Raw genomic sequence first — 15,570 nt, forward strand, 5'->3', positions numbered from 1 at the left:
CCACGCGGTTCTCAGGGGCTCCACCACCACTCAGAGGGTGCCCGCACCTCGAGGGTGTGGGAACACTTCAGGGCTCCTCACCTCGGGAATGCCCACACCTCGGGGGGTGCCCACACTTAAGGGTGCCCACACCTCGGTGGTGCCCACACCTCCGGGGGCACCCACTCCTGGAGAGGTGCCGACACTTCGGGGTTCCACACCTCGGGGGTTCTCACACTCGAGGGTGTCCACACCTGGGGGGATTCCCACACCTGGGGGGGTTCCCACTGCTCGGGGGGATCAGCTCCGCCGAGCCCCGGCGCGGAGCGGGGGGGATGCTGCGGGACGGGATCCGCTCGTCCCGGGAGGAGCGGGTGTGCCCGGGGCCGGGTCACTCACCTCTTCTTCTGCACGGAGGGGCTGTATTTCCCTTTGTTGCGTTTCCTGAAGAGCGAGTGCATCGCGTCCCCGCACGGCGCCCGCCGCGCTCCTCCTGCCCGTCCCCGCCGCCGCCCGCAGCCTCTGCGCCGCCACCGGGCCGGGCCCCGCCGGGAGGCGGAACGGGGCAGCACCGCCTCTGCCTCCTCCTGCTCCTCCTGCTCCTCCTGCCTCCTGCCCGCCGCTGCCCGGCCCGCCCCCCGCGCGCAGCATCCTCCCCTGGCTTTGGGGGCGCCCCTGGAGGGGGTCCCGGCAGGGTTGGGCCCCCCCAGATGTGCAGGGCCAGCCTGAACCCCCAGGAGCCAGGGCACGGGTGGTCCCTGGGCTCAGCGGGACCAGGATGGGCACAGGGAGCAGTCACGGGGGCTGCGGCTCCTCCCGGGAGGTTTCTGTGTTTGGGGATGACACTGGGAGCGTCCCCGCTCCTTCCAGTGACATCGGCACTGCCGGGACACCGCCCGTCCTTCCACAGGGCAGACACTGAGGGGCTGGAGGGGGTCCAGAACAGAGCTGGGGAGGGACTGGAGCACCAGGAGGGGCTGAGGGAGCTGGAAAGGGGCTCAGCCTGGAGAAAAGGAGGCTCAGGGGGGACCTTGTGGCTCTGCACAGCTCCTGACAGGAGGGGACAGCCGGGGGGGTCGGGCTGTGCTCCCAGGGAACAGGGACAGGACAAGAGGAAAACGGCCCCAAGCTGTGCCAGGAGAGGTTCAGATTGGATATTGGGAAATCTTCATGGAAAGGGTGGTCAGGCACTGGCACAGCTGCCCGGGGCTGTGGTGGGCTCCCCATCCGTGGGGAGATTCAAATCCCTCTGGATGTGGCACTTGGGGACAGGGTCAGTGGCAAATACGACGGTGCTGGAGGAGTGGTTGGACTTGATGATCTTACAGATCTGCTCCGACCTCGAGGTCTGCATAAGGCACGGAGATGCCTCCCCCAGGCCCCCGCAGCCTAAGAGGTTTTGCTCACACATGCACACAGCAGTCAGCAATTAGGACCAGCTCTGGCCTTTTTATCCCGGGATTTTGTGCCCATGCGGGATTAAAGTCCTGATTGTAGCTTCCCCACCAGCCCCAAATCCTCTGTTCTGGGGGCAAGTCAGTGCACGCTGTGACCTATTGATCCCGATCCCTGCGTGCGCCGGATCCGGGGCGCCCTTAAAGAGCGCCGAGCGCTGCGGCCGCCGGGCACTCCCGGCCGGGGGAGCGGGGAGGCTGCGGGGCCCGGCAGCCACAGCGCCAGGCAAGTGTGGGTTCGTATCTCTGTGTGTCCGTCTGTCTGTCTGTGTTGCTCTGTGTGTGTTTGTGGGAGTCTCCTCCATCCCGGTCTGCCGCGGTTTCTGCTCCTGGCTCATTCAGGGGCTGAGAGCTGCTCCCCTGCGGGCTCTGGCACTGCTGCCTGGCTGTGCCATCCCCTCCCGGGTGATCAGGAGCCAGCTGAGCTGTGAGGGACCCACAGCCCGTGCCCCACAGAGCCCTGAGCCCCCCGGGCCGGGCTGTCACCCCACACACAGCAGCTCGTGGTGTGCCCGTGGCCTCATCCAGCCAAGCTCCTTCGAGCCCTTGGCCAGTGGGGGTGGATTTCAAACCCTCCTGGAGCTCAGGGTTGTGCTGGAGGTGGTTCAGCTGGGGATGGGGGTGGCAGGGTCCTGCTGGGAGTGAGCCCCAGGGCTGTCACTCGGTGCTGGCTGTGCTGGTGCGAGGCTGGAGCGGCCCCCGAGAGCCAGAGCCGGCGCTGGGCCTCACCCTGGCCTGGCTGGGGCCGTCTCTGGGCTCTCCCTGCTGCCGGCCATGGCACCAGCTCCACCTGAACCATCCCTGAGGTGGGAATTGCTCTCCATGGTGCCCAGCTTCCATTCTTATTTCTGAATAGATCCTGAGGATCCCCTGGGCAGGAGCTGTTCATGGGATCCCCAGAACCCGTTATCCCCTGGGATCCCTGGCAGTGCCTGGAACCTGGCGCCCTCCCTGCCTCAGTGCCAGGCTCCTGCCCACGCTGAGGAGCACACTGGTGTTCCCCTGGTTTTTGGGAGGAGGGTTTTGCAGGTGCTGAGGCTCTTTTGGAGGCTGTGAGCATCCCTGTGCAACCTGCCCAGGCAGCAGGCTGCATCCCCCCTCCCTGCAGCCCCACAGAGGGGAGCTGAGAGGGAGAAACCCAGCCCAGCTGCGTGAAATCCTGCACGTCTTTACTCAGCACTGCAAACACTTTCTGCTTTTTGTGCTTTGGGATCCCCCCCAACTCTAGCAGCAACATGTTCTGGATGCTCAAAGGACCGGTTGCTCCTCTTAAAGCTTCCAGAACCATCCCAGAGCCCCCCTTCTTGACCCTGTGGGAAGGTGAGCAGAGGTTTAGGGATGAACTGCCTCTGCCTACCAGAGGGGTTTGCTTTCCATCTCCTCCTGTGCCAGTTCTGCAGCCTTAATCCTCCTAATCTCCCCACATCTCTGGCGTGGCTCATTTTTGTGTGCAAATGCCCTTGAGAGCAGCAAAATTGCAGCTGCTGGGTGAAACACCAGGCGGAGAGAAACTCCGGTGTAGTGGAAAACTCTGCCTTATGTAAACTGCCCAGGTACTCTGCCTTTGCCTTGGCTTGGGATCAGAGGCGCTGCACAACCCTCTGTACACAGGGTGCTTTTGGGGACCTGGGGGCCTGTGGTTTGGGGGTGCTGGCAGCTCTTCTCCAGGCTCTGGCTGCCTGCCCAGAGCACCGCACAGCCCGTGCTGAGCTTCTCTCCTCAGCTGGGCTCTGCCAGGGTTGGTTTTGCAGCGTTTATTTTGCAAATGAGCCTCTGGGTGGCTTTGCCACTGCAGCTGCTCCCTGCTGTGCTCCATGCCCTCCCCTCTGCTGCTGCTGCTGCCAGGCAGGGCGCTCCCTGTGCCGGTGTCCAGGTGTCCAGGTATCCATGTGTCCAGGTGTCCAGGTATCCATGTGTCCAAGTATCAAGTGTCCATGTGTCCAGGTATCCTGGTATCCAGGTGTCCATGTGTCCAGGTGTCCATGTGTCCAGGTATCCTGGTGTCCAAGTGTCCAAGTGTCCAGGTTTCCTGGTGTCCAGGTGTCCATGTGTCCAGGTGTCCATGTGTCCAGGTATCCTGGTGTCCATGTGTCCTGGTGTCCATGTGTCCTGGTGTCCATGTGTCCAGGTATCCTGGTGTCCATGTGTCCATGTGTCCATGTGTCCATGTGTCCATATGTCCAGGTGTCCATGTGTCCATGTGTCCAAGTGTCTGTGTGTCCATGTGTCCATGTGTCCATGTATCCTGGTGTCCATGTGTCCAGGTATCCTGGTGTCCATATGTCCAAGTGTCCAGGTGTCCAAGTGTCCGTGTGTCCATGTGTCCAGCTGTCTCCATGTGTCCATGTGTCCATGTGTCCAGGTATCCTGGTGTCCATATGTCCAAGTGTCCAGGTGTCCAAGTGTCTGTGTGTCCATGTGTCCATGTGTCCATGTATCCTGGTGTCCATGTGTCCATGTGTCCTGGTGTCCATGTGTCCATGTGTCCATGTGTCCAGCTGTCTCCATGTGTCCATGTGTCCATGTGTCCAGCCCAGGTGCCCCTGGCTCCTGGAGCCTCTCAAGCCTGGGGCAGTGGGTCTGTCCTGCCAGCCCAGTGCCCGCCGTGCCCTGTGAGCTGCCCCATGTGTGGCCCCACCGGGTGCTGGTGGGAGGATGCCGAGCCCCAGGGTGCTGCACCCACCCAGATGAGTTCCCTTGGCTCCTTTCCAGCCCCAAAACACCCACGGAGCTCCTTGCACAGGGCCGAGCCCCTCGACAGAGGCAGCAATGTGGCAATATTGACTTAACCTGGGTAAGAATCTCTTGAGCTGCTGCTGCTGCTGCGGGAGGGAGCGGGAGAGGAGCACGTTTTATGCAACGAGATGACATTTTCCTGGCAAGCCCTGCTCTGGCATCCCACACCCTGCTCCACCCTGTGCCAGCCCCAGCACCCGGCCGAGGCCGACCCTGCTGCCCAGGGCGCAGGATGGGCACCAGCTCTGGCTCTCACTCCCTGCTGACACCTGAGCTGTGGCCTTGCCACCCCCCTGTGCCCACCATCCCACCCCACACAGCCCATTGTAGTTTGGGAGGGCAGCAGGGCTGGGTGGGTCTCACCAGCAGTGGGGTGGTGGCATCCCCTTCCCCATGGCCCCAAAAGGCACCGTGGCACTGCCGAGGGTCCTGGGGACCCATCGGAGCAGAGGAGGCAGGCATGGAGATGATCAGCCCTGGCAGATGCTCAGCCATGTTCCTCAATGAGGAATTTTCAGATTTCACTTCTGATGCAGGGGGGGGTTGAGGCAAAACAACTTGGAAATCTCTTCCAAAAGCTCAATGGAACACAAACAGCAGTAGATGAGCCAAAATCTCATTTATTTTCTGGGTGGGGAGTTTGTGACAGCCCCTGGAGGGCCCAGCTGAGCTTTGGGCAGGCTTTGGGATTGGAAGGGAGTTCCTGCTCGCACGGCAGGAAAGCAGGGCACTGAAACACCTCCGTGCTTCCTCCTGGCGGCTCCCACGTGCGCAGGAATGCGGCCGTGCTCGTTCCTAACTGCTCCTGAGCCGGCCGAAACCTCCCCCAGCTCCGTTTGGGGCTGTTTGCTCTGAAATCAGCAGCCAGGGCGGCTGCTCCGGCCCCATCCCCAGCCCCTGCCAGCCTCGATGGCTTTGGATGGCTCTGGTGGGACGTGGTGGCTCAAAGGACCGGGCTCAGGGCTCCTCAAACTGTAAGGAAGAAACAGAATAAAGCAAGTGCATTGCTGCCGATGCTGAAGGATGGGAAAGCTCCTGTCCCAGCAGGAAGTGCTGCACTTTTTCTGCTGCACTTTTTCTGCTGCACTTTTTCTGCTGCACTTGCTGGTTTGAGCCCAAGTGCCATCAAGGGACTTAATACTGAACAAACACCAAGCGAAAGCGGGTGCAGGCAGCCAAGCAAAACAAAGGCTGAGAGAGGCCGGTGCTCTGACTCATTTGGCATGGAAATGCAGCACGGAATAAATTAAGTTTGGCTCTTCCTCCTCCTCCCGGCACAGAGGTACAGAGCAGGAGGGCTGCCTTGTCACCATGCTGGGGTGGCTTTGGGTGCTGGTGCACACAGCAGGCACTGGGAGGCACAGGGACATCTGCCCCAGACTGGGGGGAAAGGGGAGAGGGGGACACAGCCACCCTGGCAGGTGTCCCCAGGTGTCCCCAGGCCTGTCCTCTGTCCCCAGCCATCAGTTCTGGAATGGCGCTGAGCAATGCACAGCTGGGCTGGATGGTGAGGTCAGAATGTGCATCTGAGACAGCAGCAGCTCCTCTTGGTCCTTATTCTCCTGTCCCATGAAGGGATGGGGTCCCAGACCCCCAGTGGGATATCATCATCATCATCATCATCATCATCATCAAATCATTGTAGAGTGATTTGGATTGGAAGGGACTTAGAATTCATCCATTCCCCCCCTGCCAAGTCAGGGACACCTTCCACTAGACCAGGTTGCTCCAAGCCCCATCCAACCTGGCCCTGAACTTTTCCGGGGCATCCACAGCTCCTCTGTGTCCCCTGTGTCCCTCGGTGACACACGGTGCTGCAGCCCTGAGCACCCATGCAGGAGCACTGATCCTGGCTGGGACCACTCTGTCACAGCCCCCAGAACACATCGAGAGGAAGAAAAAAGGTCAGGGCTTCACTTCAGGCTTTGACCTGTGATGTAAAGACCGGGAATTTCCGGGGTGTAATGTTTGCATCTCTATAAATATGCAGCTGGAGCGCACCCAGGGGCAGCTGCCTGCGATGGGCGAGGGAGATAATGCCCCGCTTCCGCCAGCGAGGGGAAAAGGGCAGGGCAGCGCCCGGCCCCGCAGCACGGCGCGGTGATTCACGGCCCCGGGGGATGCTGTGACCCCCAGGGCTGCGGGCCACAGGGGGACACATCCCTGGGGAGCCGCGGGGCGGGCGGTGAGAGGATGCCCCAGCCCCCGGTGCCCGGCACTGCGGGACCGGGAGCACCGGGACGGGCACGGGACGGCCCCGCCGTTGTGTCCAGCTGGGTTCTGTCCTGCCCTCGAGCGGGGTGACACCGCCTCAGACAATCCCGGCCGGTGAGACTGGGAGAGGCCGGCCCTGCCCCGAGCCCGGCACCCCGCGCCCGCCCGCTCGCCGCGGTTTCGGCAAACCCAGGGCCCGTCCTGTCCCGGCGGCACAAACCAGTCCCGGCACCCACACCCTGCACCGCCCGGGCCCGCCTCGCCACAGCCCCGGCACCAGCGCCCCTCGGCACCGCTGCGCTGGGGAGGGCGAGCCCCCCACACGGCCCCAAAGCGCACCATGGGGTGCCCCGATGGATGGGGGTCCGGGGCTGAGCCCTAAAGCAGAGCTGCACACAAGAGCGGGGTCGTGACAAGCTGGTGGCGGCTGTCCTGGGCGGAGGACTGCGCCTCCTCAGGGGACCTGTCACCGGGCTGGGAGGGGACAGGTGAAAAGGGTTTTGGCACCGGCACATCCTGCACAGTCACTCGCAAAGGATGCCGAGAGGGATCGGCCTCAATTCCCCGCCTTGTCCCGGCAGCAGCGCCTTGGGGCAGCGCCCCGGGCACGGCCCGGCCTCCGGGGCACAGGGCCCTCCCTGCTCTTGGTCACAGCGTGGGTGACAGCGGCTGGCGCGGCTGCGCTCCCCCAGGGATCCGGGTGTCCCCATCGGTGTCACACGGGTGCCCTGAGCTCCCTGCCCTGGCAGGCCCGGCAGCCGCGGGATGGGGAGCAGGGAAACCCCAGTGCCAGCACAGACAGGGCACCCCACAGGGGCAGGGGCTGCACAGACAGGGCAGCCCCCTCTGCTGCTCAGTGCTCTCTGCTGGTCCCACCCTGAAGCAATGACATAAAGCTGGGCCAGGGCAGGTTTAGGTTGGAGATCAGGAAAGGTTCTTCCCCCAGAGGGTGCTGGCACTGCCCAGGCTCCCCAGGGAATGGGCACAGCCCCGAGGCTGCCAGAGCTCCAGGAGCCTTTGGACAGTGCTGCCAGGGATGCCCAGGGTGGGATTGTTGGGGTGTCTGTGCAGGGCCAGGAGCTGGGCTGGATGATCCCACTCAGGATATTCCATGATTTCCTGTGCCAGCATTTCCTGGAGCTGGGGGGAGCGATGAGCACAAGACCTGGCCCTGGGGAGGCTGGTGGCTTTCCCAGGCCATGCTGGACACAGACAGATGCATTTCATAATCCCCAGGTCTCACCTAATCCCCAGGTCCCAGCCACCCCCGGCTGCTGCCCTGGGATCATAACTGATGGGGAGAGAGAGAAATTAAATACACAAAATGCAGTGGCTTGATGCTCATTTGGGACTTTTCCATCGCCCTGAACCAGGGCCTGTCTGTCCATCCTGCTGTCCCTCCTGCTGTCCCTCCATCCCACCCACAGCTGGACGTGGACAAGCATGACTGGGCTGGCTGTGGCTTCATTGCTCTGGGATAATTCACATCCAGGATAATACCCCACTTGAAACAGTTCCCATCTGCCCACCAGCACTCACTCCCAGGGCTTTCCTAATAGTCTAAAGGATGATTTGGCTGCTGGGGTAGGATCAGAAGACTTTAAACAGGAGGGGAAAATACCCAAATGCAAGACTTGTGCCCCATAATAAATAATATACTTGCATATATAATATTTTATTTATAAAAAATATTATCATGCAGTGGGCCAGGGAAGGGGGAAGCCCTGAGTGCTGCCACAGCCCAGGCTTAGTGCAGGTCAGAGATGCCTACAATTGTCTGCAAATAGTTTGTGGTGGCAGGTTAACCATGGATTACAACCACCATTAATGATTACAACCATCACCAGCAGCCACTGCAGGTGCAGGGTGAAGGAGGGGCTCGCTGGTGGGGGCTGAAGGGGTCCCTGTACCAAAGTAAATGCTCGGATTATGGAATCAGGGTGGACAGGGAGAGTGGGACGGTGGCACAGGGGTGATGGGACACTTTGCTGCCTGCCGTGGGGGTCCCGTGGTCGCCGTGGCTCCCTCCCAGCCCGGGTGTGGCCCAGCCCCGCTGGTTGGACCCAGGTGCTCCGCTGGTCCCGGCCCGGCCGCTCTGTCCCTGTGTCCCGCTCCGTCCCTGTGTCCCGCTCCGTCCCTGTGTCCCGCTCCGTCCCTGTGTCCCGCGGCCCGCAGGGTTTATCTGGGGGGCCGGCAGAGGGGCGATCACATGCTCGCCCGCCCGGCCGGGATTAGGTGCAGCCGCTGCGGCGGGGAGCGGTGCCAGGGAGCCGTGGTGGCGGCCCCGCAGCCGCGGCACTCGGAGCCCATGGCCCCGGGCAGCGGGAGCCGGCCGCGGCTGCCCCGAGGATGAAGCACCTGCAGCCCCCTGGCCGGGCCCTGGAGCGCTTCGATGGGCTCTCCCTCATTTACTGGTGAGCGGGGCGGGATGCCGCGGCACCGGCACCGGGAACGGGAGCGGGAGCGGGCATCCCCCGAGCCTTGGGTCCGCTCTGCAGGGATGGCCCTGGGGAGGATGCTGGGCTCGGTGACCCCGCGGCTTTTGGCGGGGTTGCTTTGATTTGGGTTCATTTTCGGTTCGTGCAGGGGCAGGGTCCGCTGGGGGTCCCGCGGCACCCGCAGGGTGAGGCCGGGCCCAGCCAGGGCTGCCAAAGGGGATTTATTTTCCAGGCAGCACCTGGGGAAGCACCCCCAGCCCCTGGGAGCAGCTGCAGTTCGGCTGCGGGCTCTCCCCTTTGGCAGGAGCTCCCCAGAGGGGCCCTGGCCCCGGTGCCGGTGCCGGGAGCGGGGCGCGGGGAGGGGACGGGAGGTGACGGCGGCCGCAGATGTCTATGTAGGGCACCGAGAGCGCGGCTGTGCCCGGGCCAGGGTTCAGAGCGTGCGGCTTTAGCCGATTAACTGGGGGTCAGTGGGCCGGAGCCAGCGCCGGCCTGGGCCCCGCCGGGGTCCGGGACCACCCTGGGGGGCGGCGGAGCCTTGCTCGGGCTGGCCGGAGCTGGGCTCTCCCCAGCCGGGGCACGCCGGAGGCGGCCGGGGCCGGTCCCTGCCCTGCCCGGACACGATGCACCTGCGGCTGAAGTAGGTCAGGGGAGATGATGAGGGCTGGGGGCTGCGGGCGCTGCTGCCGGGGTGCCCGCAGGATGGCGAGGGCGGCAGCCCGGGGTCACTGACACCGAGTCGGGGCCCTGGGAGGCTGTGCTGAGGCTGCCCTGCTGCTTTTGGGGGCGGAAAGGGCAGAATCAGCTGCCGGTCGGAAGGAGGTGGCGCAGGACAGGCGTGGCTGCGTTGGGGCAGCGCTGCCGGGTGGGCGCTGATGCTGTGGGGCGGGTTTGGGAACTGCCCCGTCTCTCACTGCGGGCTCCTGCCCATCCCAGCTCCACGGGGCTGCTAAGCCCTGGTGTCCTGCGAGGCACAAATGCTCAAACCCCATTTTCCACCTCACAAATCTGCTCATACGCTGGAATTTGGGGTCGAACGCTCCCTCAGCTTTGTCCTCGGGGCCGTGTTTGGTTTGGGAGGAGAGGGGTGGTCGGGGGGAGCGTCCCCCACATGTGGCGCTGCCAGATGAGCTGGCTGGTGTCCGTCTGTCTGCCGGCCCCGCCGGGACGCGGCGGAGGATGGCGAGCAGATGGCGGGGAGATAACACCTCCCCGGCCCTCCGATAAGGATGACCCCGCTCTGCCGCTGATTAAAAGATTAATTTTGGAGTTTGAAATAGGAATTTGATAAATAAACGCGAGCCGTCGGCAGAACCTCACCCGGCAGCGTCAGGGTGGGGGTGGCGGCAGCCGCGGCCGGAGCAGCGGCTCGTCCTTCATCCCTCATCCCTCATCCCCCATCCCTCATCCCCCGTCCCTCATCCCCGGCCTCTCCCGGTGCTGATGCCGGGGTCTCTCCTGCAGAGTTTTGCACTGGTGGTTTCTGTGCAGGAGCTCGCCCGGAGCCAGCAGGAATCAAAGAGCCCCGAGGGCGCTGCCGGGGCCGGGCAGGGCTCTGTGTGCTCAGGGGGGTTTGGATCCGCTGCCGGCTCCTCAGCAGGCGTGGCCGGGTGCGAGACTGGGCTGCACTTCCAGCAATCCTCTTGGAATTATCATTGCTGCCTGTCTCTGCCTCGTGCCAGGGCCTGGGTTGGAGCACGGGGGTGTTTGCAGCTCAAGGATGGCTCAAAGCTCTTCCCAAGAGCTGCACTTCCAGTTCAGCAACATGTTCTGAAATCTTTCCCAAAAATATGTGATTTTCCCATCTTTCCATACCCAGCCATTTCCCACACCTCTCTCTTTCCATCTCTATTTTTAGGGATTCACTTGGGGGAATTTCCTGCTGAGGTTCTCAGGATTTCTCCCACTGGTGTGGGGTGGACAGAGGGTGGCCAGGCCAGCAGAGCAGGTCCTGCAGCCACCACCAGCCCCTGTTAATAAGTTTATAACCAGTGCAATCCCACAGGCCAGGGATTTAGGCAGGCAGGATGATTTATAATCCTGTTAACCCTTCACAGCAGTTGACACCCAAACAGGGGCCATGGGACCATTTCCCAAGTGAGCAGCAGATCACCCACCTGATGGGAGGGGAGGAGGAGGAGAAGGAGAAAGGCTTCCTCATGGGAGAGGTGTTAGCACACCTTGGAGCTGCTGCAGTGGAAATGAAGGCCCTGTTTGAGCTTTCCCCTGTGTTTGTGTTAATCCCCATCTCAGGGGGTACATCCAAGGGTTGGGCTGGAGCAGATGTGGGATGTTCAGCTCAGCTGGGCTCTGGCATAAATGCCTTTCCTGAAAACTTCTGGGCAGACCAAGCCTGATCTCCCTTCTACCTTAAACAATCTCTCCTAATTGCTGCAAGACAGGTTGAATTGACAATTCATAATCAAAGGGTTTCTTTTTACCTTTTCCCAACCAAAACCTTTTGGAACAGCACAGGCAGAGCTGTGTGTTGATGCCCATTGGAAGAGAACTGTAACCCTTGCTGTGGTTTAACCAAGGCCCAGCAGTCCCCAGGAGCAGCTCTGCCAGGCAGGTGCCCATGCACTGACCATCTTCTCCCTGGGCAAGAAGAACATCCAGAAATGCTCCACCACTCTTGGCTTGATGCATAATTGTCAGGTGGCATCAGCTGCCTTCTGCAAGCCCCTCTCTCCCTGGGGCTGAAGGGGATGGGCAGCAGAGATCTGACTTTCAGACAGCAGAGGTTTGTTTCTTCATGCTGCAGAAATCCACTGGCTGAGAAGGGTGTTGGAAATAGGGATGGAGCTCAGGAGAGGGTGATAAAAGGGGCTGAAGAACAGGAAAGCCTGGCCAGCAGTGAGGTGGATCTCTGTCTGCCCGAGGCCTCTGTGGCTGGTGCAGATGTCCTGGGAGAAGAGGCCTTCTTCCCTGAGGAGTGAGAACGTGCCCCAGCCTCAGGTGGAGCCACCCCCCTCCAGCAGAAGGAGGGAACAAGCACTGGAAAACAGCCCAGCCATCAAATGCCCTCCCTCTGCTTTGTCAGGCTTGGCTCGGCTGGGAGTGAGGGTGGCACCAGCAGGAGTGGGGAGGGTGAAACACTCCCCAGGAGCCACCTGTGACCTCTGAGGGGTCAGAGGAAGGGACTGAAGGAGCACTGGGGCCCACATGGTCCCTGGGAGGAGGAAAGGGCCCAGGGGTGTGGGGACCGCAGGCTTGGAGGAGCAGCATCACCCCCCAGGACTGGCTGCAGCCACTGCCACCCTCTGCCCACCTGCAGGTGGGTGCCCAGGGGGATGCTGAGCCCAGGGCTGGGGTGGGAGCACAGGACTGCCCATCCCTGAGTGCTCCCTGTAGGACCTGCCTGCTTCCATCCCCAGCAATTTTGGCACTGTGGTTCCCTTGGGTGCAAGTTACTGCTGGGGTGGTTCCCAGGACTCGAGAGGAAAACTTTGGGAACAATCAGCCTTTGGAACCACTTCCCCAGGGACGTGGTGCATCCTCCAGTGCTGGATACTTCCAAGGCTCAGCTGGGCAGGGTGCTGGGCTGCCTTGCCTAGACTGTACTTTTGACAAGAAAGGTTGCACCAAGTGCTCCTCCAGGTCCCTTCCAACCTGGTGTTCCATGATTGTTTGTTCCCTCTTCTGTTCAGACTTGTCTGTGAGCATCTCTGATCTCCTGAGCTCATCTGAAGTGACTCCATGGGTGTTATTATGAGAACACCGTGGGCTGCACCGTGGGCAGCTCCTTCCCAGCTCCTTCCCAGCTGATTGGTTTTTTGATTTATCCCCAATGCTTTGTAACCAATCCTGCAAGCAGCACAGTTGCAACTTTCCCATTTCTAATCAGATGGAAAAGCCTCTGCAGCCTACACTGATTTTGTTGTGTCATGAAGTGAACTCACTCAATAATGATCCAAAGTTCCTGCTGCTGCCTGGGCAGCCCGTGCTGCTCCCAGGGTGGTGGGAGGATGGCAGAGACCGTGACCCAGTGCCCTGCTGGGGTGAGCCCTCCCACCTCCCACCTCCTTAATGCTGCTTTCCGGTGCCAAAAGGCCTCAGACAGATCTCACTTCCACTGCAGGATGTCTTTCCCCCCCTAATCCCCGCCCACACAAACCTGCTTGGACTCTGCTCCTCTGCTCAGCCGGGCACAGAGGCTCCCTGCGGGCTCGGGGTGCTGCTGTCAGCACAGCCTCCCCTTTTCCCCTTCCTCTTTTCCCCTTCCCATTCCCCTTTTCCCTTTTTTCCCCCTTCCCCTTCTCTCCTTCCCCTTCTCTCCTTCCCCTTTTCCCATTCCCTTTCCCCCTTTCCCTCTTTCCCCCTTTTCCTCTTCCTCTTCTCCCCTTCCCCTTCCCCATCCTTGTGCTGCTGCCTGGCCAAGCTCAGGATCCTCCCTGGGGCTGTCCCCTTTGTGGGATGATGTGGTCCTGGGGGGATCTCTGGGATCACCCAGGGATGCTGCTGTGGGATCCCCATGGGGTCTGGCCATGCCTGGGCTCAGCTGCTCCCCTCTCCTGGTTCCTGGGTTTAGCCTCGATGTTGGAGCTGGAATAACTGAGATTATTCAGACTAATTCAGGTTAATAATGGAGATGATGGTTCCATTTCTTGTACGGCCTCAACATGGCCTGGAGTTGACCCCATGTCTTGGTTCAAGACAACAATTTTTGGGCCCAGCTAGGTATGGAACACAAGGACATTTTGGGCCACCTGAGCAGCCAGGCTGTGAAGGGCTGTGTGGCTGGGGGAGAACTCCCTGAGCCCTCAGTTTCAAAGGGAGGGGTGTTTTATGAGAGAGGAGCCTTGGGGGATGCCTTCCATGGGATTTGCATTTGCTGTTGCCCATGCCATGCCAACACTGCCCAACAGTGGCATCAAACCCATCACTGCCCTCGTGCTCCAGCTGTTCCCAGCTCTGTTTGCTCCTTGGCTGGGTAGGAGGGACAAGGGCACACCCGAGTTCTTTTTTATCATAACTTTACTGTTGGTTGTACTTGTTTCAGCCATTCTCTTCCCCTCTTTTCTTTCTGAAACCCAAAGCCATCACCACCACCTTCTCCACTGCTTCCTCTTGGCACTGGTTCCTGTGCCTCTCCCAGCGCTCCCAGTTTCACTCTCCCACACTTTCCTCTTTATGCTCTCCCAAAAAAATACACTGGAAATGCACCTGACTTGTGCTGACCCAGCATTTTTAACTCTGTGCTCCTGCTCCAAGACTCATTTTGATTCTATTTACAGTTTCACCCATCCCTGCTTATAAATGGTAGTGTTAAGTAAAGCTGACTTATACAGTTTCACTCAACTTCTATTAAAATATATATATTTCAAGCAAAAATAATTTTTCCATTGGGAAAAAAAATCATTTTTCAATGAGTTTTAAACCCATTTTTCTAGCAGTCAATGAAAAAGTGGACAACCAAGTGAAACATGTTCATCTGCTGTCCAGCCCCATGGGGTTACTTTGTTCTTAATTCATTAATTCTCATTTCAATTGTTCTTAATTCTTCTATTCTCTCATTTAAAAAGCTAAAATCTGATTAAAAATCTCAAGTCTCACCAGCAGTTCCCTGGGACAAGAATCCTGGATTCCCTTGGTGTAAGAGCCTGAATGAGAGATGCAGGACGCCAGGCAGCTCTCCAAAATGCAGTTTATTGTATCCAAAATGCAGTTTATTGTATCCAAAATGCAGTTTATTGTATCCAAAATGCAGTTTATTGTATCCAAGGTGTTACAGCAGTCCAGGGTTGTGGGTGACAGAGCTGTGCCCACAGCTGTCAGCCCCAGCTGCAGGCAGGCCTGGAGACCCTTTGGTTTAGGTTACAATGCATTATTTACTTTTCTTTTGGTTACAATGCATTCTATACTTTTGTTTTGGTTACAATGCATTATTTACTTTTCTTTGCTGAGCATCTTAATACAGTAGAACAAATCTATACCTTAACTTTTATCTATAGCCTATCACAACTACTGTAATTACCATATTCATGTTACTATTTTCCAATCACTCAAAGTCAGTACATCACTGTTTAAGCTAGAAGTTGTTTTTCAGTTTTCTTGCAGTGGAAAATTCTGAGACCTTTTTTCTACTTGCACCATTTGCTGCCTTGTTTGCCTGTGCTCTCTTTCTGCTTGGTAAAAACATCTTCTTGTTTGGGGTGGGTTTATCCTCTAAGTCATAAAACCCCTTCTAACTCACACACCCTTTGCCTCCTTGGTTATCCAGTGAGACTGGCTCAGCAATTCTTTTCTTCTATATCAAAACTTGCTTCCATCTCTATTCCTTCATCAGACTCTACATTTAAAAATCTTTCTGCTAAGCACACACATATCTGTGAGACTTTCTTGTCAAACTTTCATCCTTCCCAACACCTTGGAGTGGCTCAGCTGGGTCCCAGCTCCATAAGGATCTCAGGCACACAGCACAGGCCCCGTGCCAGGGGGATGTTTGCCCTCAACACTGTTATACAAATTAGGCCTGGGACCCTTGGGTAGATCATGGGGCCTTACAAATCCTTCCTGAATGTGATCCCAGGTTTTAAACCACTGAAAATCCTCTGAACTGTTTCTGTTGAAAATTCCTCTGATAAGAGACGTGTTAATGAACAGGAGCAGCAGCAGTGTCTGATGCTTTTGCCAGGGTTGGTGTGTGTTTTGGAGGATGGAACTGAGGAACTGAGTGTTTGGAGAGAAAGTTGGAAGCTGAGCATTGCTCCTCTTCCCTGAGGGCCTCTTGGATTTGGTTTTCATTT

General features: G+C 59.1%; 2 protein-coding genes across 2 annotated transcripts in view; one reads left to right on the forward strand and one right to left on the reverse strand.

Annotated features, from left to right (window-relative positions):
* The window catches only part of PPL (periplakin), a 28,535-nt gene extending 28,093 nt beyond the window's left edge, over positions 1 to 442 (reverse strand). Inside the window, exon 1 of the mRNA XM_036392181.2 lies at positions 379 to 442. Within this exon, the coding sequence (XP_036248074.1) occupies positions 379 to 440 (62 nt within the window). The 5' untranslated portion in view covers positions 441 to 442. The remainder of the gene's footprint in view (positions 1 to 378) is intronic.
* An 8,271-nt stretch (positions 443 to 8,713) lies between these two features.
* LOC118692754 (syntaxin-binding protein 4-like) overlaps positions 8,714 to 15,570 on the forward strand; it is a 48,387-nt gene continuing 41,530 nt past the window's right edge. Inside the window, exon 1 of the mRNA XM_054516606.1 lies at positions 8,714 to 8,797. Within this exon, the coding sequence (XP_054372581.1) occupies positions 8,733 to 8,797 (65 nt within the window). The 5' untranslated portion in view covers positions 8,714 to 8,732. The remainder of the gene's footprint in view (positions 8,798 to 15,570) is intronic.

This window comes from Molothrus ater, chromosome 16 (genome assembly GCF_012460135.2).
Source record: "Molothrus ater isolate BHLD 08-10-18 breed brown headed cowbird chromosome 16, BPBGC_Mater_1.1, whole genome shotgun sequence".
Classification (NCBI taxonomy): Eukaryota; Metazoa; Chordata; class Aves; order Passeriformes; family Icteridae; genus Molothrus; species Molothrus ater.